Raw genomic sequence first — 26,836 nt, 5'->3', positions numbered from 1 at the left:
CTGGGACTCTGCTGTAACACGACTTACCCTCAGTGACCTTGGTTTGTCAGTGTCTCTGCTCAACTTTCAAACTCTTGGGAGAAAAAGACTTGGTTGGACAAGCTTAAACCAGCTGCCCACCCCCTGTTCAAAGTCAAATGTGCTTTTGAGATGATGGTATAATTTTCTGACTCTAAGCCATGGTGATGCTTAGGATATCATTCTTTTCCTGCATAATTCACATTAACTCTTAGAAAAACCAATTAGGATGATGAATTGTGGTTAGTTTAAACAGTTTTGATACTAATAATTCTTAATGAAAGTAAGTAAGCCATCTGGCATATATTAACCTTGATGTTAGTGCAGAAAATCATCACAATATGAAGTGGAGATCTATTCTTTGTGTTAGAGTTATATTTCACATTATAAATTATCATAGCGTGTTGCTGTTTTTCATTAATATTGATTCTATTTTAGAAGATTGAGAATTGGCTCTTGATTTTTTTCCAAGTTAAAAATGAAGAATGAAGAAATGTAATATTTATTTTCATTCATAAATAAAACTTTAAAAGCATTTTACTTTCAAAATAAATAAGACGTATTGAGCTTTTGCTTGTTCATGCTCCGTGGAAAGTTTCACTGAAATACAAGCACAACATCTGATTTTAATAATCTAACAGCTTTTAACCACCTAGTTCAAGAGGTGGGCTTTAGAGGCAATTGAGAAGGTAATCACAAAAAGACCAAGAAATAATTGGAATTCAGGTTTCTTTATAAGTGACTCTAAGTTAAATTTATTAGAGATTAATTTTTATTGATTTAACAAGATGCTTTGTCCTCTTGGTGAAATGAAATTCATTGTTATCATTCCTCAACTATCTTATGTGTTCTTCCTTAAGTACACCTGATGGATTCTTTAACACAGAGTACACAAATTTTTCACAAGACTGTTATTACATAGGGAATTCCAAGTTAAGAAGGAGAGTCTTATCAATGTCACCCTATTAAAATTAATAATAAATTTATTTTTGAAAAAAAGGAAAGAAGAAAATATAATTTTCTATAAGACCATTCTCTTCATTATCAAATGACATACCTTATAACCATCCAATTTATTGTGCAGATTATAATTAGTATTTAATTCAAATAGATCAAAAATAAAATACAGAACTTAATGTTAAACAAAAAAAAAAAAGGAGAGTCTTTTCAGTTGTTTTTTCACATCACACAACTATGAATGAACCTAAAGTAATATACTAGTTTAGTTGGACCACTTTGGGAGCAAAGTGGCAATGCAGCCTTTGCCTCTCAGATAGATGGGAAGTAGTAAATCATCAGGTCTTCTACTTGGACTCATAGACTATCTGAAATTAGAATTTGTTGACTCAAGTGAATGAAACTGACCAAGACTATATGCATTTCCACCTGGCTAATACACTATACTATTTTTAATATGTAAATAATATCTAATACTACCAAATCTCAAATGTCTGTTCTACTCTTAGTAGGAAAGAAAGAGAGGGACAGCTTCTCTCTTTGAGGACTTCTAATTATTATGTCTTCAATCTAATCCATCTGGGGATTTAGAGAGAGGAATTGCCTGTTTCTTTATTGCTCTTAGAAAAGTGACGTTATCCTCTACATTTTTTGAAGATAGTGTTTCACAACTCAAGGTAGAAACGTGAGTTGCTAATAGAACATACCTGTTAGAAAAAGTCCTTGCTTGGAATATAGGCTTTCCTACAATATCTCAGGATAATAATTGATAAGTAGGACATGAAAATATTGTCAGTCATAAATCATCACAACAAATAAATAAATGTTCATGGTAGTAACTGAGCCAGAACTTGCAAAACCAAAAGATCAGAGCAGGGAAAGAACTTAGTGGTCCCTGAGTATCTATGCAATAAATTTTAATTTGCATTTTAGCTTGACACTCTAGGCTAAATTGGCTGTTCTACTCTTTCATCTGTTCATCTTCTTTAATGACCAACTTGTCTTCTAAAATTATCTTATTGCCCTTTATGCATCTGTAGTAACTTTTACCCTTACTACTAAATTTCAGTTTGTTCAGAAAAAGACCGCTGAGAATTTTTTTTTTATTTATGAACTGAGGTTTATTTTAAAGTTTAATGTGGTCATCAAAGGTTAATGAGTCCCACGCTTATAAATTAGACTACCTAAAGACTCACTAAGCACCTCTAGATTGATTTGGTCTTAAAACTAAAAGTAGCAAAAAAGGAATACATATGTACATGCATAATTTATGCATGTATATAGAGAATTTTATGAACATGTGGGTATTTTGAGATAGAGCAATTTGTGGTATAGTGTTTATACTCTCCAGATATTGAGAGGTACTATTCCCAAAGGAAAGTTTTCTTTCCACATATACACCTGTAAGCAAGTTAATGGTGGGGGAATAAAAAGAGCCGATTCAATATCCTAATGCATACCATTCAGATGTACACACACATGGACATGTGCACACACACACACACTCACACACACAGCATTGCCAGTGAGGATGATATCATCTTGAAAAAAGAAGAATATATTCACTTTCTTTAACCTGAATATACATAAGATTTTACCTGCCTCTTATTACATGAGAAATTTCAGCATCTTTAAGGAAAGTTCTTTCCAGCATTTATTCACATCATACCACATGAAGAAACCTGAAGTAAAAACACATATTTTATCACAGTAAAAGGTAAAGGAATTTTATTATAACAATGAATGTTTTGGCAATATAAAAAATATTACTCAGTAAAAATAATTCAATCCAAAAGGAGTAAAACCATTTAATCTAAAACTTCATGCAGTATATAGTTATCTAAAATAACAAAAGGATATTTTTAAAGGTATATTTTTCTGATTTAGAAGTCATCTAAGTTTATTATAGAAAATTTAGACAATACACAGAAACACTTAAAAAGTAAAAACACACACACAAGAACAACAACACCAAAAAATGGCAGTTATTTCTGCTTGCCCTGCCCAGGAAGAAGTGTTGGCAATAGTGTTATTACAGTCCACAGCTCCTCTCTACTATTCCAAAGCTCAAAAGCCTCTGAAAACCCTGGACATTTTTTTCAAGTTTGTGTCAAATTCATTTGGCAGCAAAATCTGACCTGAACTCACATGGAACTGGGCTGTTTGTCCTACTTAGTTAGAATACCATATGTTTCGCTACAGAAGTATTTGTATGTTTGTTTGACAATGCTGCCTGCATACCATCAAAAGTGTTACATAATGTCCGGTATGAGCGCTATGTTACCTTTACTAAAAAATCTGAAAATTCTGAAATCTGAAACACATCTGGTACTAAAGTTTCCACATAAGGCATGATGAACCTCTATTTATTGTTCTCGTCCTTTATACAGTGCATTTATAATTTTTAAAAATAATTTGGACCCTACTCTGTGTAACATTTTGCTACTTAGTTTTCCATATTACCCAATAGATTGTCTAAATATGTTTTTAATATCTGCAAAATGTTTCATATTATGGTTTTTATGTAACTTAACTAATATTCTGTTGTTGGTGTACTTGGTAAAATAACAAAATTAATTACCCAAGTAACCAGTGAATCTTGCCAATTCTTCCTTGAATGCATAAATGTATCAGCACCTTAAACCCCATCCAGTATAATGAGAATTATTCCACAAATCCAAGGAGGCGAGGAATGGGAGCTCCATTCACTTTTATGCTTAAGCTATTAAAGGGTTCCAAATTTAAATTCACCAATGAGCCAGATTTCTTCTTATAATGAACTGGCCAACTAAACTACATATTATGTCATAAAATATATTTCATGTTTCCACTAGCTGAGTGAAGTATCAGTGTAATCATATATTTCTTTGCTGGTGTTCTGCCAATCTGAAATTAGTATTTCCATGCTTTAGTAGTGCTGGGTTCTCAGTGATGCTATTGTTGATGGGTGGCTCTATGAGGTCAGACATACTCTATGATTCACCAGACACATTAAATTATGGTCGTTGCCGATTCCATGTCACAGCATTTAAGCTCACCATCCTTACTCTTTGAAAATGGGTATTTGTAATACAGTGTATATCCTGTCTTTGGATTAGTCAACATAGATGTTTAATTTTCAATAGTCAAAATATTTGATGAACTAAAATGCCTTGTTTTCGATGATATAATAGACTTTATGGTTCGCAACTCTCTCTTCCAGGGTCCTCAAGGAATTCCAGGCATTCCAGGTGCCCCGGGCCCGACTGGACCGCCTGTAAGTAGTTGCTAAACTGTGCTGCTTATAGTTTGTATCTGCTGGAATGATAAGAGGTGAACTCATATTTCTCATTGCTTTTTGTTCTCTGTGCTTTTATGCAGACCGTCCAGCTGTGGCCTAGAAAAATAGCATCTTCCAGCTCAGATTTTCATTTAGCATTACTTCAGGTTGCTCAGGGTTGTGGAGATTTCTCATCAGAATTCTACCAGGCTGGAAGTCAATCTGTGATTAAGCTAGGCCAGTGGTTGGCAAACTTATTAGTCAACAGAGCCAAATATCAACGGTACAACGATTGAAATTTCTTTTGAGAGCCAAATTTTTTAAACTTAAACTATATAGGTAGGTACATTGTTATTAACTTAATTAGGGTACTCCTAAGCTGGTTTTGCCAGCATGTGGTATTTTGTGGAAGAGCCACACTCAAGGGGCCAAAGAGCCGCATGTGGCTCGCGAGCTGCAGTTTGCCGACCACTGAGCTAGGCTATTTGAATAGAAGTTGGATGTTAAAGAACAGTCCAGTTTTTAGTCATAATTTTTTGGCATTAACTTTTGGAAGAGATTTAGATGGTTATATACCCTTACATTCTCAAGCACCAAAAACTAAGAATTTATTTTCTGCAGGAAAAAAAAAATGGGCCAAGGATCATCAGATTCAATTCGTTTTCATTCCTATTTATGAATTAAAATACCCTCTACTTTACTCATTTTTCACTGCCCCTCAGACACAACACTATGGCCTTCATGTCTTTGATTATACTGTTTTCCTAAAATATAATCTCTCTTCCTTCTCCACCTGCTAAATCTAATCTCTCAGTAAAGTAAAGCTCAACTCCAGTTTCTCCAGTTAAAATACAGGACATACAGTTAAATTTGAATTTCTTATAAAAACATTTTTTTAGAGTGTTTGTCCCATACATTGTTTTTATTTGCTAAATATAGCAACCTACTCAAGTCTTAACTTCTCCAACTCTTCCCTTCCTAGAGTTCCTATGCAAATGATGTTTACCACGCAAGTAGGAATGTAATCATGTTCCTTAATGTTTTGAATCATGGATTTGCCATAATTAAAATTTTATCATTTATGCATTCACCACAGTTATGTAGAACAAACCTGGCTTTAAATTGTAGACTAAAATTAAGAGTTAAGAAAAAGAGTTGTGAAAGGAACCATGAAAATTATAGCTAACTCTATTCTCAAAAAAAGAATCCAAATTAAATTTTACTTTCCATTGGTAAAATGCAGATCGCATAACTCAATATGCACATTGTTAATTCTGCCTCATCTTGAAGTATGTAAAATGTTGATCACTACTGAAATTATAGCTCATTTAGAAAGCCATAATGTTATGTAAATTACCATTTAAACAGCAAGGCTAAATTCTTAAATGTATCAAAAGGTTCCAATTAAGGTCATTAAATGTGGTTGGCCAAGGTGAAAAGCAACCACAAATACAAATTTTACCCTTGCAAGAGCTTATCAGCAGGATACAGCTGCTATATCAGCCTGCAGAAATGTAAGCTTGTAGGACTGATTTAATTAGGATTAAATGACCTTCAGAATGTATCAGTTTTAGACCAACTTTCAATACCCTTTGGCCACTTAGTTGTTTTTGTAACAAACTTATTTTGTGTGTTACAGGGCTTGTTGGGAAGAACTGGACATCCTGGTCCCTCGGGAACAAAGGGTGACAAGGTACAGAGGAAAAGCCCGTTAGTGTTTGAACTGGGGTTTGGGGCAGGAGCAGGGTGAGACCAATTACAGAAAGATTCCTCACATCAAGCAAAGCCTGAAAGTAGAAATGACGTCAGGGAATAGCTATTCTGATTGTGGGATTGGAAGGTTATGGGTCCAGAAATTGTCTGAATGAATATAGGAGATATGTTTTTAGAGGAAAGATGCATGGGACACGGGTGCCATAAAACAAAAGTCCGAGCTGGATCCAGGCTCCTGGGCATATAGCTCTGTAGAAGGCTGGTACAGGGTGGGGGCCTCCGGAAGAGGAGCCGGTAAGATGATCCGCCTCAGGAGTTCCAGCCACAGGTGCCGGGCTTCAGAGAGCAGACTAGTCCTCAGGACCAGGACTCCAATAACTGTGGGATTTGTTAAGAAAACCTTGAAGTCTGTTATTAAGGGTCATAGGGGAAATTTACTAAGGAACCAGGACAAATCGTTTTCTGGGGAGGCCGCTGATTGGACAAATGGGTTGCTGTGGGAGGAACAGCAATCCAGGAGACTGACAGAAAGACCACAGAGTTCCTAAGTTTGCCTGGTTTAGGATCTATATTGGCCCCACAGGGTGAATCCAGACAGGGTCAGCAAATGAGTGAATAAGACTAGCTATTCAGATTAGGGAAATGGAAATCAAAAGTCCACAAGGGGCAAAATGGCATCCAAGAACAAAGGAATTCTCCAAAATTTGAAAGGGAACAGTGTGCTTATTCTGGATAGTCTTGACACATATTTTTCTGATAGTTTTCCAAGGAGCTTGCCCAACCCCACCAGCCTTTTTTCTCTGCTCTCTATGGAAATTAAGCAGTCAGAGATTTGCCTTTTGAAGTTAATAGAAATTCCACACTGAGATGAGCTTTGGGGCACAATCGAGGGTGAAATTTCTAATTGTGCCAGAAAAAGCAGCCTTTTCAATAGGCACATATTTTTCCTTGATTGTTGTTCTCTCATAGTTCATGAGAACTATGACCTTATTCTCTGAAGGACACTGCCAGCAGCCAGCAGAATGTGACATGTCCTAGAGAGAGAGCCATCATCAGAGCAGTCTGGTAAAAGATACAGTATGTTCATTGTCACTCATTTTCAGTTGGATACATTGCAAGAAAAACTTTACGGTTTATTTTTATTGATGAAGATACAAACAAAAGGTTTGTGTGATATTTTTCTTTAAAAATGGGGACATTGAAATGAAATTCTTCATTCAATTTACGGAAACAGGCTGAAATCCCTCAAAGTTTTGGAGCCTGGAAAGTAGGAATTTTACTCTCTCTGAATTCTTTTCTTAATTAACCATTTCTTGCCATCATTCTGCATATTGAGAGACTTAAAAGATTCTAAAAGAGAAGTTACAAAAAGACCTTATTAAAGGCACCAAAGGGACTATAATACCTCTGTTTATTATGGACCAATAAGCATTCTGTTTTTTCAAAATGAAAGGGAAATCCATTTTTAAAGTTTCTACTTGAATTCATCTTGTACAAATTCCATTTTCACTCTGCTTGTCCTATAAGTAGAATGTCAGAGTGTTTAAACTGTACAGAACATTTTCCTTAAAGTGTTGAACCACAGCCACTTTTAAAAAAATTTTTATTGTTGGTTTCTAGAGAGAGAAAAAGAGAGGCAGACAGACAGAGAAGAGAAAAAAAAACCAAAACACCAATTTGTTGCTCCACCCATTCATGCCATCATTGGTTGACTTTTGTATGAGCCCTGACTAGGGATCAAACCCACAACCTTTAGCATGTTGAGAGGATGATCTACCAACTGAACTACCCGGCCAGGGCCAAAGCCCTGGCACCCGGTTCAGTGGGACCTGCCTGACTAGAATTAATTTAGGGAGTGAAAGAAGTTCCTCCTCCTGCAGACACAAAACAGGTTGAGATTTTCTACTTTGCTCGAATTATGCAGGTGACCCCTCTGGTTTCCAAAACATAAAAATGTGGAGGTGAGGCTAAAGTAAAGGACTGACCCAGGGACCCATATCTCACAGCCTGTCCCCTGCTTGCAGGAACTCTGCTCTGCACCCCCACGGGGCAGGGCCAAGTTCCCCCAGCTGATTCAGCTGCACTAGAGGTCCAGGACGCAAACACCTGGGTGCTCTGGCTCCATCTAAAAATCAGCTTCATCCCTGGGGCTCCCACAGTAAGAGTTTGAATGGGTGTGGGAAACGGCATTTACTTTTCCTGTGGTCTAGAAATGTGTTTTTCCAGGTGAGAGAGAAACACCAAGCTGAAAAAGAAGACTTTGCAAGGCTGAAACAAAATGACAACCCAGATTGATTTCAGAATACAGCTCTCGGAGCAAGAACAATCTGGCTCATAAACCTGGGTAGAAAGTCTAAGTCATTGATTCTTGGTCTAAATATCCCTTGCAGGGCAGTGAGGGACCTCCTGGGAGACCTGGACCACCTGGACCGCCTGTGAGTTATTTCAGGTTGAAAACTTAAATGCATGGGTGTCTACTTAAGACTTTTATACCTCAGAGGTCTGACTGCAATTAGATGTTCTCAAGGATAAAAAGTCATCTGAGTTCTTTGTATGAATATAAATGTTAGCCAGTGTAGCTTTGGGGAGACCTGGTTTTTCCCCTTTAGCTGGGCTCCCCATGTGAAGTGCTCAGATTTACATACTGCAGGCCTCCTTACTGTGGACTCAGGAGACCTGGGTATGTCGCCGGACTCTCCACTCCCTGCCTGGGGGACCCTGCGAAAGTCGTTAAACCTCAGTGAGCCTCGTTCACAGAAAATAGATGGGCTTTATACAGAGATTCCTTCCAGCAACATGAGTTGGTGAAGAACTTGATATTACGCTATATGTGTTCATTACCGTCCATGATGTCTGAGACGTAAGGAAATTCTATTTATATAGCACCTAGTGAATAAAATGTACAAGAGCCATCAGTGTTTTTATGCTCATGATTGAGACAGATGTGTACTTTGTGAGGGAGGCTGTGGAGAGAAGTCTCTTTCTGTAGCAAGTCTGCCCTCATGTGGGGCCACGCTCATATCGCAGCAGAGCTGCGGGCCAGGCCAGAGATTCTTCCCTGCTCTACCTCACAGGAATAGTTCAAGAAGCCAAACTCACCCAGAGCGGCAGAATTCCTCTGCGACTTCAGGTAGACTGCAGAGAGATGTTCATGGTCTTCATGCAGATGCAGGCTTTGCACACACAGATGAAGGGATTTGCACTCTGTTTTCCTAAACCTGGTGTTCATGTTTACTTACCTTCTCCCTTGACAAGGAAACAGGGCAGAAAGCATTTGAGACTCTAAATCCTCAAATCCTCCCTAGTGGACAGAACAGCAAAATATAACCTGAGCTCAGAAAAGGGACCTAGATTGTGTAATGAACTTAAGAAATCTTTCTCTTTCCCATGAATTCTCCAGAACTATTTATTCTTCAAGACAGGTTATTGTGGTCTTTGAAGGAGAAACATTCCCCCTTTTGGAGGGCAATCTCAGACACAATTAATCCTTCATCTTTCTAGGACTTAGCACACTAAAATGTAGTTGATGTTCAGCGATCGTCACATAAACGAGCGAGATAATAAAGGAGTACATGAATGAAGCATTTCTCCTTCCATCACTAGGCACCGCTGACCACCATCATCCTAAAACAGTGAAAAATAATGGCTTCTTCAACTTTGCACCTGAAATATGGAAATCACAAAAAGGGAAATATAGATTATTGGTTGCATCAGCATTTCTTTAAAAATTATAAAAGAGACTCTAACTAAAATTTTCATATGCAAATGTGTCCTGAATGCTAAAAAAAATATGATTTTTAAAGATCTCAAATTAGTTTCCTTGAATGTCAGTGACTCTGGGACTATCTATTCACAGGCCAAGTTTATCAGGAAGTCCTTGTTCCCCGTGGTTCTAAAGAATATGTTTTTGGCCCTGGCCGGTTGGCTCAGCGGTAGAGCGTCGGCCTAGCGTGCGGAGGACCCGGGTTCGATTCCCGGCCAGGGCACACAGGAGAAGCGCCCATTTGCTTCTCCACCCCTCCGCCGCACTTTCCTCTCTGTCTCTCTCTTCCCCTCCCGCAGCCAAGGCTCCATTGGAGCAAAGATGGCCCGGGCGCTGGGGATGGCTCTGTGGCCTCTGCCCCAGGCGCTAGAGTGGCTCTGGTCGCAATATGGCGACGCCCAGGATGGGCAGAGCATCGCCCCCTGGTGGGCAGAGCGTCGCCCCTGGTGGGCGTGCCGGGTGGATCCCGGTCGGGCGCATGCGGGAGTCTGTCTGACTGTCTCTCCCCGTTTCCAGCTTCAGAAAAATGAAAAAAAAAAAAAAAAAAAAGAATATGTTTTTGTAGAAACGTCTGCGTAGGGTTGTAACATCATCTCCCCCATTTAGCTTTAATTTTCTATTTAGTATGAAGAGACTGTGAAAAAAAATTACTTTCAGTAGCCAAATTGTTCCCTATTCACATCTTCATCAGCAGTACTGCATTATAGCCTGCAGGTCAGCGAGCTGTAAACAGTTAGCATAAATTGGCAATTCAGAAACTGAATTTTAATGCACAAATACTATTTTCCTCTGAATGCATTAGTGTCTCATCTGTCAAACCTGAGCATTAATCACACCCCCACGGACTGAGCCTGTGCGCGCTCAGGGTGGTCCACACTCCTTTTCCTCTTCTCCTCTATCCTGGCTTTTGAAAAACCCAGAATAGAAACATTGTATTAGTTTACTTATTAGTGTTAAACTCACTCTCTAAAGTGGAATAGGAAAGATTATCTTTTGGTAAAAAGATAAAAGGTAGAGATGCTAACTATTAACTTAAAAGAATAATTCTATGTCTCGTTTCTTTCCTAAGGGTGTGCCATTCGTTGAAGGAAATGGAATGAGCAGTTTATATAAAATCCAGGTATTTACTTATATAATTATATAAAATAATTTTTCAGTTATGGATTAAAATAATTCTTGTCATCTTTTCTTTTTCTTTTTTTTTTAAGGGAGGAGTGAATGTCCCCAGTTATCCAGGGCCCCCTGGTCCCCCTGTGAGTACAGTTGTTTATCATCAAGCATACTTTAGCTGAATGACCACAATGAAAATAAAACAAAGAAACAAAACTCCTAAATCACAAAAAAAGTATATTACAAAGATAACCAAAATTTTATACTATAGGAAATAATGAAACACACAAAAACGTACGTTACAAATATAACCAAAATTTTATGCTAGAAGAAATAATGAAACCAATTATAGTAAAATTGAAGAAATGTCCACAGCCAAAATAATGGAAGATAGCGTTAGCATAGCTCTGTCACTTTTTGTGTTGAAAATCTAAGAACTAAATCAATTGCCAAGCGGTCACTGTCATGGCAGACCTGTCCAGTTAGGTTTCTTTATCTTATTCTTCAAACCCAAATGGTAGCAAAACAGAACTTGGAAATATGTGTATGTGTATTGAAGCAAATTGGGGGGGGGGGGAATGCTTTATATTCTGTAATTTTGCTTCAGTCATTATTTTGAAAATGACTTCCCTTTATTTCTCACAGGGCCCAAAAGGTGATCCTGGCCCAGTGGTATGTACATTCCCTTGTTTTGTGTCACTTAGAAAACAGGTCTTTATCAAAGCTTGAAAGATGAGCATCCGGCAAAGATTCCCTTCCTTCCTAGACGTTCATCAATTCCCATGTTGCAGGGAGCAGGCAGGCCACCGGAGAAATGTCAGCAGTGTGCTCTTCCCTTGTGAGAGATGTCAGTCGTGATATTGTCACTGCCCTTGACATTTGTCTCTTTCATGAGTGTGTTTTAAGATCACTCTGTGCCTGACCTGTGGTGGCGCAGTGGATAAAGTGTCAACTTGGCACGCTGAGATCGCCAGTTCGAAACCCTAGGCTTGCCCAGTCAAGGCACATATGGGAGTTGATGCTTCCTGCTCCTTCCCCCTCTTCTCTCTCCCTTTCTTTCTCTCTCTAAAATGAATAAATAAAATCTAAAAAAAATCACTCTGTGATGGAGGAGGGCACCTATAAAGCTCCTGATAAATGGGAAACTTCCTTCTAATAGAACAATTTTGATGATTGATTCCATGTTAAGTAAATGTGGAAGAGAAATACTTACTGGAAAGAAATTCCTTAATATATCTGCCATCTCACCAACAAAAAAAAGGGGGGGGTATAAGGGGGAGGACTGTTTGTTTGCTTTGAATGTTAGGCAGTTATTCTGTAGAAGATGTGGTGTGCTGTCATAAACCCGCTTAGTAGGAGTAATGTATCAGGGGGTTAACAGTCATCACAGAAAGAGATTATGCCCTCAGCTGCCTAAAGAATGACAATTGTTCTCAAGCCTCCTTCTCAGCCAAGAAGTGTCACGGGAGAGTTCTGCCCGACTGACTCAGTTAGATCCCTTGACTCCGTGGTACTTTTTCCTGTCGTGTCCTTTCTGAGCATGGGTCCCACCCTTTGTACTTCATTATTGTATGTCCTCTGAACTTTGAGGTATGTACTTGAAACTCAGATGTACCTGAAAATGAAGAAGTAAATTTTCAAACCGCTTTCCTTTGTCATGCAAAAAATCTTAAGGCCCTTTCCTTATAGTAGAGTTTGGTAAAACTAGATGGATAAATTTTAAACAAGCAAAAGAACAAACCAGAAAAGGTAATCTTTTCACAACTACACATATTTTCAAAGGAGGTGAATTAAAGAGTTTATCTTTCTTATGGGGGACTGCATATTAAAAGACAATTTGTTTTCCCCTGAAAGCATGATTTCAACCAGTTAGTAGCATTTTTCAAACTCAAAATATGTCATGGAGAAGTTTTTTGTTATGTTGCTACTTATTCTGCCCTTGCTTTATCTGTAACTTTAAAAAATATTTTTTTCTATTGAGTTGAGAGAAAAGAAGTGGGTAGGAAGAGAGAACAGGGAGGGAAGGTGGAAGGGAAAGAGAAAGAGAGAAGCATCAACTCATTGTTTGACTTTGTTGTTACATTTAGTTGTGCATTCATTAGTTGCTTTTCATAAGTGCCCTGACTCAGAGTCAAACCCACAACCTCTGGCATGCTGGGACAATGTTTTATGCACTGAGCCACCTGGCCAGGGAATGTAACTTTTTTTATGCTTTCTCCAACTATATTCTTCATTGTAATTTTGATTTTCTTTTATCTTGTTGATAAAAATTTCCTCCTGGTCTTTCCTTCTCATCCTCATACATAAGGACATTCCCTCTGAATCATCTTCTAGGGGCACTTAGACTCCTCACTGGCTTTTCTGAACCATACAGGTTTGATCGTTAATCACTACAGATTAAGGTGAAAGGAGCTTTTTGAAAAGCATTGTGATAAAGGCTAAATTATAATTCACTTGGATTGGAAAGTGGGTGACACCAAAAAATGCCGACATATCTGAGTAGAACTTGAAGAGATTAAACTTCAAATTTCTTAGCTGCAACAAAGGACTAAAAACTAGAAAGGTTGTCCCTTGCTTTTAGACATGTGGGTTAAGTGGCTGAAGCACAGCCTGACCAGGCGGTGGCGCAGTGGATAGAGCGTCAGACTGCAATGCAGAGAACCCAAGTTTGAGACCCCAAGGTCGCCAGCTTGAGCGTGGGCTCATCTGGTTTGAGCAAGGCTCACCAGCTTGGACCCAAGGTCACTGGCTCGAGCAAAGGGTCACTCGGTCTGCTGTAGTCCCCCGGTCAAGGCACATATAAGAAAGCAATCAATGAACAGCTAAGGTGTTGCAACAAAGAATTGATGCTTCTCATCTCTCTCTTCCTTCCTGTGTATCTGTCTCTATCTGTCCCTCTCTCTGTCCCTCTCTCTGCCACACACACACACACAAGTGAGTGAAGCACAGAATGTGGAGTCATGAAATTATTCCTGTGTAAGCCCTCAGGTGTGCCTCAGGTGAAACTTGGAAAGTTCTCGTCTGGGCTCTGTTCCAGTACCACGAGCACTTCCTCAAGTTCCCACCACTGCCCAGTGTGGACAGATCATCACTCATGCCACCGACGTGTGTTAGGAACGGTAGGGTTCTAGGCCGCTGAGTAGAAGGGAAAAGTCAGGCTGAGGTAGATAGGAACAGACTCACGCTTGGGGCACCCTTCAGATCCCATGACACTTGATCACCTCTGATTCTAATCTGTTCAGTAACCCTTCATAGGTGAAAATTACCCTTAACTGAATGAATTCTCTTCTGAGGAGCTCCATTTCATTTCTTGGGTGTACAGTTTATAAGTGGCTTTCAATTAAATGTTTAATTATTGACTACTCTCAAGCAGATACTGATTGAGCACCTTCCTCTGTCCTCAGGATTGTTGGGAACATAAAGGGAATCAAAGAGCTGGTGTCCATTATCAGTAACCTAAGGATTCTCACAGAGCTTTCTGCAGAGTAGAATTTTAATATCTTTTCTGACTGACAGACTACATATTAATGGACATTTAAAAAGATTTCTGAAGCGTAAAAGTTATCAATGAGTCTGTTTTTGTTTTGATGGTTGCTAGAGGGGAGGGAGATTGGGGGACTGGGTGAAAAGGGGGAAGGAATTAAGAAGTACAAATTAGTAGTTAAAAATAGTCACAGAAGATGTAAAGCTCAGCATAGGGAATATAGTCTGTGATATTGTAATAACTGTGTATGCAGCCAGGTGGGGACTTGCATTATTTACTTTGTAAATCATATCATTGTCTAACCATTGTCCACATGAAATTAATATAGAATAATATTGAATCTCAACTGTAATTGAAATATGTCTTTTTAAAGAATTGAAAAAAAGAAAAAAATATTATCAAGTCATATGCTACCCCTTTTATCTCTCTTGATTTAAAAATACTAATGTTTATTTGTTCAAAGTTAGCAACTCCTTCACTCTAATTTTTCTAAATGTGTTCCCTGAGGACCTAAAGTCTCTATTTAGCTTGAGACCATCCACTGAGATGTGTGAAAGATTTGTTTTAGGGGACATGCTTGCCCGTCTCCTCCCAGTGACCCATCAGCTGGAGCAGTCACTTTTAAAATCATTGGAGACACTGCTCCTGGGGTCCAAAGTAAGACAAAGGCCACATGCTGTCACTCATCTGTGGGATCTAATGAATAAAATAAACTCAAAACTCAATAGAGACAGACTCACAGATGTGAAGGACAGACTAACAGCAGACAGAGGGAAAAGGGACTTAGTAAAAAAGGTAAACGGATTAAGCAAAGAAAAAATACTCATAGACACAGACAACAGTATGATGGTGATTACCAGAAGAAAGGGGGTGGGAGGAGGTAGAAGAAGGTAAAAGAGGATAAATGGTGATGGAAGGAGACTTCACTTCTGGTGGTGAACACACAGTACAGTGTACAGATGATGTATTATAGAATTATACACCTGAAACATATAGAATTTTATTCACCAATATCACCCCAATAAATTCAACTGAAAAAAATGTTAAAGGACAATGTAAATCTCTAAAAACAACAACAACAACAACAACAAAAAAAAAAAACAGAAAAAGGGCTACTCCAATAAATGAATGAATCAATGAATGAGTGAACGAATAAAATAATTTGAGATGCGCTCCCGGGGTCATCCTCTGAAGCATTCACAATTCTTGTTGAGCTGCAGCTGCAGCTGCAGAGGAGACTGAAGGATGATGCACTCTGCTTTGAGAGCTCTGTCTTCATCTATCTGCTCTTAAAGAGTTTAGTCTCGTCTGGAGCCTCCCGTACCTCGCAAATTGGCAAACTTTATTAAGGCACAGCCTTTCCCGCTAATTCTTACTGCAATTGGAGTTATCACTGACTAGAGGGATTCATTCTGATTAGATTCTTAATCATAATAAAAAACAATTAATCAGAAAATAGACTCATACTTCTCCAGAGAATAGCTTTATTCTCAAACTATTTTCAAACACCAATGGAAGAATACAAATCCTTGGAAATAGAGCATATCATTTACTTGCTCGATTACCAATCAGTGTTTGAGGAAGTTTTTTTTAGGCAAAAACATATATATTTGCTTTTGAAACCACTGCTTAAACCCTTTGGATCATTGCTCCTGAGTTTCTTATGTTCATTTTTAACAGGGAGAACCTGGTGCAATGGGTTTGCCGGGACTAGAAGGATTTCCGGGTATAAAGGTAAGTACAGGAGTTAGCAATGCATTCACTGCTTCAAAATTCAAATATGTTTACTGAACACCTACTGCTATAGCAGGAACTATTTCAGTTTTGGGAATACATGAAGGTATAGAACAGACAGAAATCTCTGTACTCATGGAACTTATATTCCAAAATACAGAAACTAAATGAATAAACACAGATAACTACATAATATTATTAGTAAGTGCTAATAGGAAGAAAGGGAGCGGGTTGAAGGGAACGAAGAATGCTGAAGGGGAGTGTGGTGATTTTTAAATAGGGTGGTTTGAGAAGGCAAGTTCTGATCAAAGACTTAAAAGGAGTAGGGGGAGCTATCCAACTCTTCTCAAGTCTGCAGGAAGAGTGTTCCAGCAAGACGAGCAAGGAACAAGTTCTGGAGATCTGATGCATACCATGGTGACAATAGGTAACAGTACTGTAGTGTATACTTGCTAAGTGTCTCACCACACACACACACACACCACAAAGTGGTAGCTATGTGAGGTGATAGAGGTAATAATTAGCTTGATTGTGGTGATATTTCACAATATATACAGATATTAAGTTGTACAAGTTGAATATATATACACTTTTTTAAAGGAAACAGCAGGTCTAAATGGCGTGAGCATTCTTGCTCCATCCCAGGAGAACTAAGGAGTGAGTACGGGGGGTGTGGTGGGTAAGATCACCAAAGGAGTGACAGTAGGATTTTTTAAAAGGGAAGAGGGGCCCTGGCCGGTTAGCTTATTTGATGAGAGTGTTGTCCTGAAAGGACAAGTTTGTGGGTTCAATCCCCACTCAGGGCACACATGGGAAGCATGCAATGAATGCACGACTGGGTGGAACAGCAAATGAATGCTCCCCTTCCCTCTCCCCTCTTTCTCCCATCCTCTCTCTGTCTTTCTAAAAATCAATCAATAAGTAAAAAAATAATAATAATAAGCCCTGCTGGATAGCACAGTTGGTTGGAGCGTCGTCCTGAAGTGCAGAGGTTTGATCCCCTGTCAGGGCATATACAGGAATGGCTCAATGTTCCTGTCACACTCTCTCTCCCTCTCCCCTCTCTCCCTGCCTTTCTCTAAAAATAAAATAAATAAAAAAGGGAAGGGGACCACTGAGCCCTGAGCCCTCCAACATTAAGACATCAGGGAGGAAAGGAGGAACCAGCAAGGGAGACTAAGATGAAATGAGCAAGTGCATTTCAGACGTGGTGTCCAAGTGCAGGTAAACTTTCAAGAAGGGAGTGATCATCTTTCTCAAATACTGCAAATAGGTCAAGTGGGAGTGGGATGGTGTCAAGGAGGATGGTCAAGTATTGACCATTGTATTTAGCAATGTAGCGGTCATGTATCACCAGAGTAATTATTATCAATTCACTATGTTGGTAGGAACTGGACCTGAATGGGTTTACAAAAGAATGAGAAAAAAAAAAGAATTATGGACAGTAAATATAGTATAAAAATGCTCAAAGAGTTTTGCTGCAAAGAAAGGCAAAGAAATGGGCCAGTGGCTGCTGAAGGAAGTAGGGTAAAATTTTGTGAAATGGATTTTGAGACCATAGAAATACCAGAATGTTTCGTATGCTAAACGGATGACCCAGTAGAAGGTGGAGGGGCTGGGGAATGATAGGAGGAAAGGGACGGACTGCTGGAACATCGTCCCTAAGTAGCTAACAGGGCTGGAGACCTAGTGCATAACTGGAAGATTTGGCTTCAGAGAGGAGCCTGGATAGTTCATCTATGGTAACAGGTGGGAAAAGAGAAGCATAGGGGTACAGATGCTGATATGTGGAACGATTAGTTGGTAGGATTCTGTAAAAGTGCTTTTCTGATTGCTTAGATTTTCTGAGATGGAGGAAGCAAGGTGATCATCTGAGAATGAGTTAGGGAGAAGAGGTTGGAAATTTAAGAAGATCTGCTAGGAGTAAGAGAAAGTTCAGGGACAACAGAGTGTGACGTCTGGGCAATGCTAGGGTCCCCCTTAAGATTCACAGTATCGCCCTGGCTGGTTGGCTCAGCAGTAGAGCATCGGCCTGGCGTGCGGGGGACCCGGGTTCGATTCCCGGCCAGGGCACATAGGAGAAACGCCCATTTGCTTCTCCACCCCCCCTCCTTCCTCTCTGTCTCTCTCTTCCCCTCCCGCAGTCAAGGCTCCATTGGAGCAAAGATGGCCCGGGCACTGGGGATTGCTCCTTGGCCTCTGCCCCAGGCGCTAGAATGGCTCTGGTCACAGCAGAGCGACGCCCCGGAGGGGCAGAGCATCGCCCCCTGGTGGGCAGAGCGTCGCCCCTGGTGGGCATGTCAGGTGGATCCCGGTTGGGTACATGCGGGAGTCTGTCTGACTGTCTCTTCCCGTTTCCAGCTTCAGAAAAATACAAAAAAAAAAAAAAAAAAAAAAAAAAAAAAGATTCATAGTATCACTGAAGTGATATGAGTCAGCAAAATTATGTGTTCTTTTCTAGCCATGTACAGACACCCAGGTAAAAGTACAGAATAGAAGGGAAGCTGTATTTAAACAAGGTTCCAGTTTGGACAGATGAGTACTAAAACCAATAATGGGTCAAAAGAATCACCACTATACACAAGGGAATCATAACGAGTGACCATGGAGTTTAAACTAGATAAGTAAGGAAGAGAGGCCATTCAGGGATGGAAGGATAATGAAAAATTTGTTCCATCAATGGATTTGAGGTTTTGGTTGCATCAAAAGTTTTGGGGCTTTAAGTATTCAAGGGAATAGATTATAAAGATAGATTGGAATTCATGAAATTAGGATTATGGAGGGGATGCAATTACTGTTAATTTTTAAGGATTTTATTTATTGATTTTAGAGAGAGGAGAGAAAGAAGGGGGGAGGGTAGCAGGAAAGCATCAGCTCTTGTAGTTGCTTCTCCCATGTGCCTTGACTGGACAAGCCTGGGGTTTCAAATTGGCAACCTCAGCATTCCAGGTCGATACTTTATCCACTGCGCCACCACAGGTCAGGCCAGTTATTGTTATTGACAAGGTCTCAGGCATATCTTTGGATATAGGAAAGACACCCAATCATTAGAGAATAGTAATTCAAAGAAATCAGAGACCCAGTTGTTGGAAGGACCATCTTGTCTGAGAGTTCTCATAATGTTCATCTTTGTCAAATATGCAAATGTTTCCATTGAATGAAAAGTTCTAGTATATTCATTACAAGGGCAAAAATCCCATAACTTAAAAAGAGTCAAGTGAAACTAACTTAACAAGAATAACCTATTTCCATTGTTTGCCCACTTTTTCATTTGTTCTTTTTCTATTTGACTCTAGCTATTCTTTATATATTAAAGACATTCCTTCTATCTCATATGTTGGAGTTTTTATCTTAATTCATCTTTGCCTTTCATTTTTATGTTTAATATTATTGTATATGCAAATAAAACTTTTATATAGTCAAATACGAAACTATTTTCCTTTATGATGTCTTGTTTTGCTTTTATGTCCTAAATGACTCATTCTTATGTTCAGCCACGGATAGTTACTTACATTTTCATCTAGTTATTTTATACTTCATATTATTTTATTTTATATATAATCAACATGAAATTTAAATGAACTGTAATATGAAAAGTGGAATAAAACTTTTTTCAAAGAAATTATTCAATTATTAGCACTGTTGAATAATACATTGCTTTCTTTACTAGAATCCTATTATAAATGCTGGTTTTTTCTGAGATTTGTGTTATTTTACATTATATACTGCTTAATCTTATGCCAACATTTCATTATTTTAATTGTCATAGCTTTATTAGATGCTTAAATATTAGTCTTGTTATTCTTATTCTTTTCATTTTTTATCCTCTCATTTATTTTTATCCTGATTGAACTATAGCATTATCTGATCAAGGTAATATTTAATAAGAATTGCATTAAATTTGTAAATTATTTTGGGTATCAATGACACCTTTACAACATTGTCTTCCACTCCAAGAACAAAACATATCTCTCCATTTAATCAAGTCTCTTTTATATCCCTGGAGGAAGTTATGAAGTTTGCAATGTAGGTTCTGCTCAATAAAAATTGCCATTTTATTATCTCATATATAATCATTAATATTTTTAGCATTGTCAGCTTTATATAAATAGCACATTGCCTTTGGGGAAAAAATGTTGAACCTTTCTACTGTTGAGAGCAATTGAAGGGATCATTTTTTTTTTTAAGTGAAAGGAGGGCAGATAGTGAGACAGACTCTTGCATGTGCCCCAACAGGGATCCACCTGGCAACATCATCTGGGGCCAGTGCTCAAGTACCAAGCTATTTTTATTGCCTTCCTCAGCACCCAGGGCCACACTTGGACTAATCAAAACACTGGATGGGGTGGGGTGGGGTAGGAGGGGGAAGGAAGGAAGGAGGAGAGAGAAGGAAGGAGAAGCAAATGGTCACTTCTCCTGTGTTGCCGGACTGGGAATTGAACCTGGGACATCCATATGCTGGGCCAACACTCTATCCACTGGGCCACCAGCTAGGGCCTTGAAGGGATCTTCTGATTGCCCTAAGCTACAAAATCCCTTGTTCTAAATATCTTTATACTAAACCGACATGCAATGAGACAAGTGTAAGAAAAGCTTTTGAGTAGAATTCAATGTGCTTTTTTTAACTATTGGTAATGAGTTACTTTTGAATATATGGAATAAAAATATTGACTAATTTTAGCTGTAAGTATGTATAGAGTCCTATTAAAAATAGGTCACAGAAATGATAACATAACTGTCTCTTTTCATTAACATTATTTGCTTTAGTTTTATGAAAAGAAAGCCAACAGTTTCAGTTGGCTACTCATTTTATTTTTCCATCTACCCTCTAGCTTCACACCTGCTGATTTTCACAATGCTTTTCAATTCCAAAGAAAAACTTTATCAAATTTAAATGATTCTCTGAGCACTAATTTTATAGGTAAAGATTTTATAGATATCATTGTAACTATCAATTTTTTAAAAAAATCCCCACAGGGTGATCGAGGCGCCGCAGGTCCCCCCGGAATAGCCGGCATGTCGGTGAGTCAAAATTACCTCATGTTATTTTCTTAGGTGAGCAGTTCTGTCCCCACAGGATACTTACAGGTAGGGATAGAGAAGGGCTGCGAACACATGGTAACTCCTATGACACAAGGTTCTTGAAACCTCCAGTTTAAAAAATAAAACCGTCTGTCTCTCTCCCTTTCTTCATTTTCCCCTTTTTGTCTTGTTTTTTCTTCTTCTCAACTCGCTAAGGGAAGTGGGGGAAGCCCAGTTACCTGTGATGATGATACATTAATATTCAAGCACAACTTTGAGAAGTTTGCTTTGTTTCTCTGCTTTTGTCATATGTCAAGGTTTCTTGGTCCTCAGAAGGTAAAGTTCTCATCCTCAGGCGTGTACTTCAAGTTCTTTGTAGCAAACTGCAGTCTGCCCGAGTTTTCTCGGCCTAATGTTATTAGCGCAGCTTTATTGCTACTAATGTTTCCTCATAAACTAGCCTTTACATAATATCAATCATTTTTGTTGCTCTCGGATGTCAAATGTTTTAATCTCATCAAGGTCTTTTTAAATGAATAGAAAGTGCTCCAGGAAAGGTTGAAATCATTTCTCTGAGCCCTAGGGATCACTCTGATCTTCATTCATGATGCACTAATTAAAATTTTGTGGTCATGCTTCATGAATGACAGCCCGTCCAGCCTCTTGCTAGGTGCCCCTGCAGGGTAGGCACAGGGTAGGAAAGTCAATGGAGAGCATATGCTTGAACATGAGGAAGATAAAAAGGGCCCTACCTTCACCACCCGCTGCCACCCAACAGCATCCAGAGCCCCCGTGGCCAGCCACTCTGCTCTCCACCACCAACAACCACCACCTCTATCCCTTAGAAGGCCAGGACCCACTCTACTTCACTCTATTTAGTTGCTAAATTGAATAACAAAAATTAAAACCCGCCTACAGTCCACAGAAACCATCCTTTACAGAGGATGACATCTTATTTAGCTGTTCTAGATCAAGTTAAAATATTAGTATGATTGAAAAGTAATGTGGAAATATTTCCTTTAGCAAGCACTACAGAATTTTTAACGCAAGAATGCATTCTTTGGAAAGCTGGGTCATACTTTATCCTATTCCTTGCCCCTTCCCTCGCGACCATTCCTAGCCACGCATTTGGAACCTGTGTCCAGAATTTCCGTGAGTCCTCTTACAACCTGCACCCCTGGTATTCATTCATATCCTGTTTTTGTTTCCACCTGGTATAATGAACCCTAATGCCCCACTGTGTTTACCCAGGGGTGATTACAAATCACTTTTGGGTATTACCCTAAATTCAGTCTCTCTTCAAAGAAAAAACCTGGGCACCATTGAAGGTATTTAAAAGATGAGTGACAGACGCAGAAGGCAATCCAAACGAAGAATTCCAAAGAGATTTTTGGAAGGCTGCAGCATGATTAAAATAAGGGGTCAAATGCAGTCTTCTTATCTCATAATTAAGAGGATAAACTGACAATGACAAAAATTGAGAAGGGGTAAAAATTTTACACACTGCAACTACACTGCAGCGTAATTAAATGCACAACAGTGTTTTATAACTGAACCTGACGGCCGCGTGGAAAACAAAATAGTTAAAAGATTATGGGAATAGTGGTGACAGTTACACAACAGTGTGACTGTACTTAATAGAATTGTACTTAAAAATGTTTAAAAGGTAGATTTTTATATAATAGATGGATGGATAGATAGATAGATAGATAGATAGATAGATAGATAGATAGATAAGGTAGATCTTAAGCACAATAAGGAGAAACACCTCTTCAGGTGATTGTTCGGGTGAGGCCCACCCAGTCAGACACATTCGATCACCTTGCTGAGTGCCAGGGAAACCCAGTCCTGCTCTTCCTAGATCAGACAGTCCATCCCTTTCTAGTCTATTCAGACCTGTCCAGGGATTGCTCCAGGCCATCTTTCTCCCGTCCTCCCAGGAGGCATGTGGGTGGACAGAGGAAGTGTCAGCATGCTCCCCCCCACCCCGGACCCCAGTTCTCTGAGACCTCCACTGGAACTAGCTGACCTTTGGGATTGCTGTGCCTGCTGTCACTGTCCATAATTCTTCTGTCTCAGATCTTAAGGCCCAAGCGCTCTGTATCCCTGTGTCCCACGCCCAGACCCTTTTGGATATTGGCCCTCTCAGCTCTATTCCATCCTCCGCTCGGGCCCACAGGACCCTCAGGAGGTCCGGCTTACCCACACAGACTGGGGGAAGCCAGGGTTGCTCTCTCAGGCCTGGGGCTGCCTCGCTTCACTGCTCAGCCACGTCTTCACCTATGAGGGGGTCCCCTCCCAAATTTCTAAACAGCAAATCGGGGGAAAGCCCTCCCTTTTCACATTCCCACAGCACTTACTGCTGTTTCTATGGCCTCAGCTCTACACCCACTTCCTGTCTTGGTTTGTCTTTTCAACCACATTCGGTCCACGGGACAGGAGGCCGTTCCTTCTCAAAGGCTACATCTTCACGCCTGGTCTGGACACTCTTGCCCTTGCCCTTCCAGACGGCTCGACCATCTCCCTCACCCGTCCGCCTCTGCAGTCTCTCTGCCCTGGGGGTTTTCTATTGTCAGTGCTCCAGGACACATCCACCAATGTGTGTTAGAGCAAATAGATTTTGTCTTCTCCCTTTCAACAAAACACAGCTATTCAAGTCAAGCATACTCTTTGTCTGGCTATCTTACTATAAAGTTTGGAAGCCTCTTGTGAAACTCAAAGTCTAGGAAAGATTTCTTTGACCCTCTGTACCCACTCAATCCCTAAAGTGAAGAACTGCCAGTCAAATAGGCACCAGAGGGATTTCCAGAAATGAAGATGCATTTGTTTGACATTTACAAAAGTATTATCCCTCCCGCCTACCCATCTGACACACACATATACGCACTTTCAGAGAACTGCACTCCAGCCTTCCCCAAGAGCCTCGGGGCTGAGTGTGGGCTCCCTGGGACTCTAGTCCATCCAGAATGCTATGTTAGTGTCGAGAGCCACAGCCCTGGCGGCACATTACACTCATGTTGGGGAGGTGGGGCTGAGCACGTGGTAATCAGTAATGTGGCTCCTAACATTCCTCTTTGGTGTCATTCCCCAGGGGAAACCCGGAGCCCCGGGGCCTCCAGGAGTTCCAGGGGAGCCGGTGAGTTGGTGATGTACCCGTTGTGCTTGTGTTGTGCCACATGCTGCGTCAGAGCTTTTCTGGACAATTAATGTCTGTGGACGTGTCTGCAGGGCGAGAGAGGACCCGTTGGCGACATCGGCTTCCCGGGGCCAGAGGGACCCTCAGGAAAGCCTGTGAGTACTTCGGCAGCTTACAATCTGCCATTTTGAGACATATTCTAAGCATTCCCCACCTCCTCAGAAAATCTGAGACTTACAGAAGTAGTTTCAAAGGAAGCAAGTTGAAGGCTCTGCCAATGAATTTGGGGCTGGGATTCTCGCTGAGAGTCCTGGCTCAGTCTGTCTGACACAAGGGAGAGAAAGGTGAGCGCTGTTGTTTTAAGTGTCAGGAAACTAAACTCATTGTTTCTGAAGTCTAATGTTCTCAGTGGGGTTTAAAAGTAAAATGGCCCATCACATCCTAAAATATAAAGAAACTGAAGACTCACAGATGAAACAGCTGCGTGTTAAGCTAAGGACTGAAGTAGAATCTATTCGCTCAGGTTCCCTCCTTTCTCCCTGGGCCTTGTTCTTACACTGTCATAAATCACTGCTGCCAACGGCATCATCCCCTGTGTCCTAAAGAGCTCTGGCTACTGATAGATAGTATTGCTGTGACATTGTAGCAGTCATTGCTATTAATTCAGTTGAACATATATTCACCTAGTCCCTGCTGTTTGCAACGGATGTGCTGGGCCCCGAGGGAGGGGATAGAAAGATGAATAGGACATACCCCAGTCTCAGAGTTTTCTCTGTACAGAGGGTCACTGCTCCCTTTCCTTGTGTACTTGCTGTGGTCTGTGGGAGAAGGGGGTGCTATTAGGAGAAGAGGGTGCTGAATGTAAACAGGCAGCACAGAGTTCACGAGGCCAGTTCAGTGTCTTTGCGAAACCCTTAGGGTCAGCGCGTTCTCTGGCAACCGTCTCCCCAGAGAATCAATGTGGAAAAATGGGAAGCATCTGCAATCTAGCATTAGGAAGGTCTTGGTTTGAATTATGACTCAAAGGTATTTGAGCCACTTAAAAAAAATGACATAGGATGAACATTTCCAGTACCTGCCCCCCCTTGGAGGTGCTCAATAAATATTAGTTTCATTCTTCCCCCCTCACCTTCTCTTACTAACTCCCCATTTCCAACCCTGGTAAGCCACCTCATAAATGCTTACCATTAGGTTACCAGGGGATTAGGCAAAAAAGCAATTTGTTCATTTGACAAGTATTTCTTGAGTACCTACTACATGCTAAGCACTGTTCTGGGTGATAACAACTTATGGGATTTACATTCTAGGATAGGGACACAGACAACAACAAATAAATATGCACACACAATTTTAGGTAGACAAAGATCTAAGCCGGGTAAAGCATGAGAGCAGCATGTATTAGGGTGGCCAGAAGAGGCATGCCACTTGAGCAAAACCTGCCCAAAGTGAGAGGTCAAACCAAAAGGAGGTGGGGGGCTGAGTGGGTAGGAGGACATTGTTTCAAGAATAAGAAGTGGCTAGTGGAGCATAGTGTGCCTAAAGAACTGCAGAAGGCATGAAGTTCAGAATGAACTAAGGTAAAGAAATAGTGGGAAAGATACTGAAGGAAAGGTAGGCGGTGGCCAGGTCATGAGGAACCTCTAAGTCATGAACAGAGTTTGGATTTCACTTGCAGCACGACAGAAACCGATGGGAGTGTTTGTAGAGGGGAAGGAAAATGAATGCACTACGTTTAAAGGTTCACGCTGACTAGTGTGTGGGGAGCAGACGGTAGGTAGCAGGGTGAAAGCAGACAGAACACTTAGAGGGACTGCCCTTGTCCCCACAAGAGAGAATGGTGGTGAGAACCGGGCGGTCAGGAGCATTCCGGATGGAAAGGACAGCCAACAGGACTTGCTGCTGGACAAGATGTGGAGGGTGAGAGAGACACAAACCAAAGCTGTGGTCTGGGGGATGAGCAACCTTGTCAGAGGGTGTGTTCGCTGAGATGGGAAAAACTGGAGATGGTGGTTTAGGGAGGGAAAACCAAGAATCATGTTTTAGACACAGTCATCTTGAGTCACTAGCAGATATCCAAGGAGCAATGTCAAGTAAGCAGTGAACAGAAGCATCTGGAATTAAAGGAGAGGACAGTCTGGGTATTTAAACCGGAGCCTGGATGAAATGGTGTCACTGTGGTCAGGAAGGGAAGAACATACTTGAATAGTTAGGAAGAGGGGCTGGCACAAAGACTGAGAGAGTGCAGCCAATAGATCTGAAGACTGGCAGGCGAATGGAGTTTCCTGAATGTCAAGGGAACTAAGTGTTTCAAAAGAAGGGAGTGATAAATATACAGACAACTGACACGAGAGCCGATGATTCTCCACTGGATTTTGCAACATGGAGGTCATGATGGGGGACATGCCAGCATGCTAGCATCTTCAGAAGAATGATCCAGTTGAGAGAGGAAGTTGTGATGATATAAAAGAGTGCAGGCAACTTTGAGGAGGAGGAGGAGACTGGCAGTTTCTCACAAATGGAAATTGGTCTGAACAAGGAATGGGGCAGTTCATCCCCAACAGGAGGCAGAAGTCAAAATACCAATGCCTGTGGCTGGTGGATCTGGTGGACGGTCTGGTTCGCTCCTGTTTATTTCTTCAA

At 40.4% G+C, this 26,836-nt stretch overlaps 1 protein-coding gene across 1 annotated transcript in view; it reads left to right on the top strand.

Moving 5' to 3' along the window:
- The window catches only part of COL19A1 (collagen type XIX alpha 1 chain), a 324,736-nt gene that overhangs the window by 274,169 nt on the left and 23,731 nt on the right, over positions 1–26,836 (top strand). The window contains exons 36-45 of the mRNA XM_066359093.1: positions 4,178–4,231; positions 5,874–5,927; positions 8,338–8,382; positions 10,780–10,830; positions 10,919–10,963; positions 11,466–11,492; positions 15,985–16,038; positions 21,016–21,060; positions 24,152–24,196; positions 24,289–24,351. Coding sequence (XP_066215190.1) covers positions 4,178–4,231; positions 5,874–5,927; positions 8,338–8,382; positions 10,780–10,830; positions 10,919–10,963; positions 11,466–11,492; positions 15,985–16,038; positions 21,016–21,060; positions 24,152–24,196; positions 24,289–24,351 — 483 coding nt within the window. The remainder of the gene's footprint in view (positions 1–4,177; positions 4,232–5,873; positions 5,928–8,337; positions 8,383–10,779; positions 10,831–10,918; positions 10,964–11,465; positions 11,493–15,984; positions 16,039–21,015; positions 21,061–24,151; positions 24,197–24,288; positions 24,352–26,836) is intronic.

Source organism: Saccopteryx leptura, chromosome 1 (genome assembly GCF_036850995.1).
Source record: "Saccopteryx leptura isolate mSacLep1 chromosome 1, mSacLep1_pri_phased_curated, whole genome shotgun sequence".
Classification (NCBI taxonomy): Eukaryota; Metazoa; Chordata; class Mammalia; order Chiroptera; family Emballonuridae; genus Saccopteryx; species Saccopteryx leptura.
The sequence above is the reverse complement of the archived record's forward strand: the minus strand, read 5'-3'. Positions and strand labels throughout refer to the sequence as shown.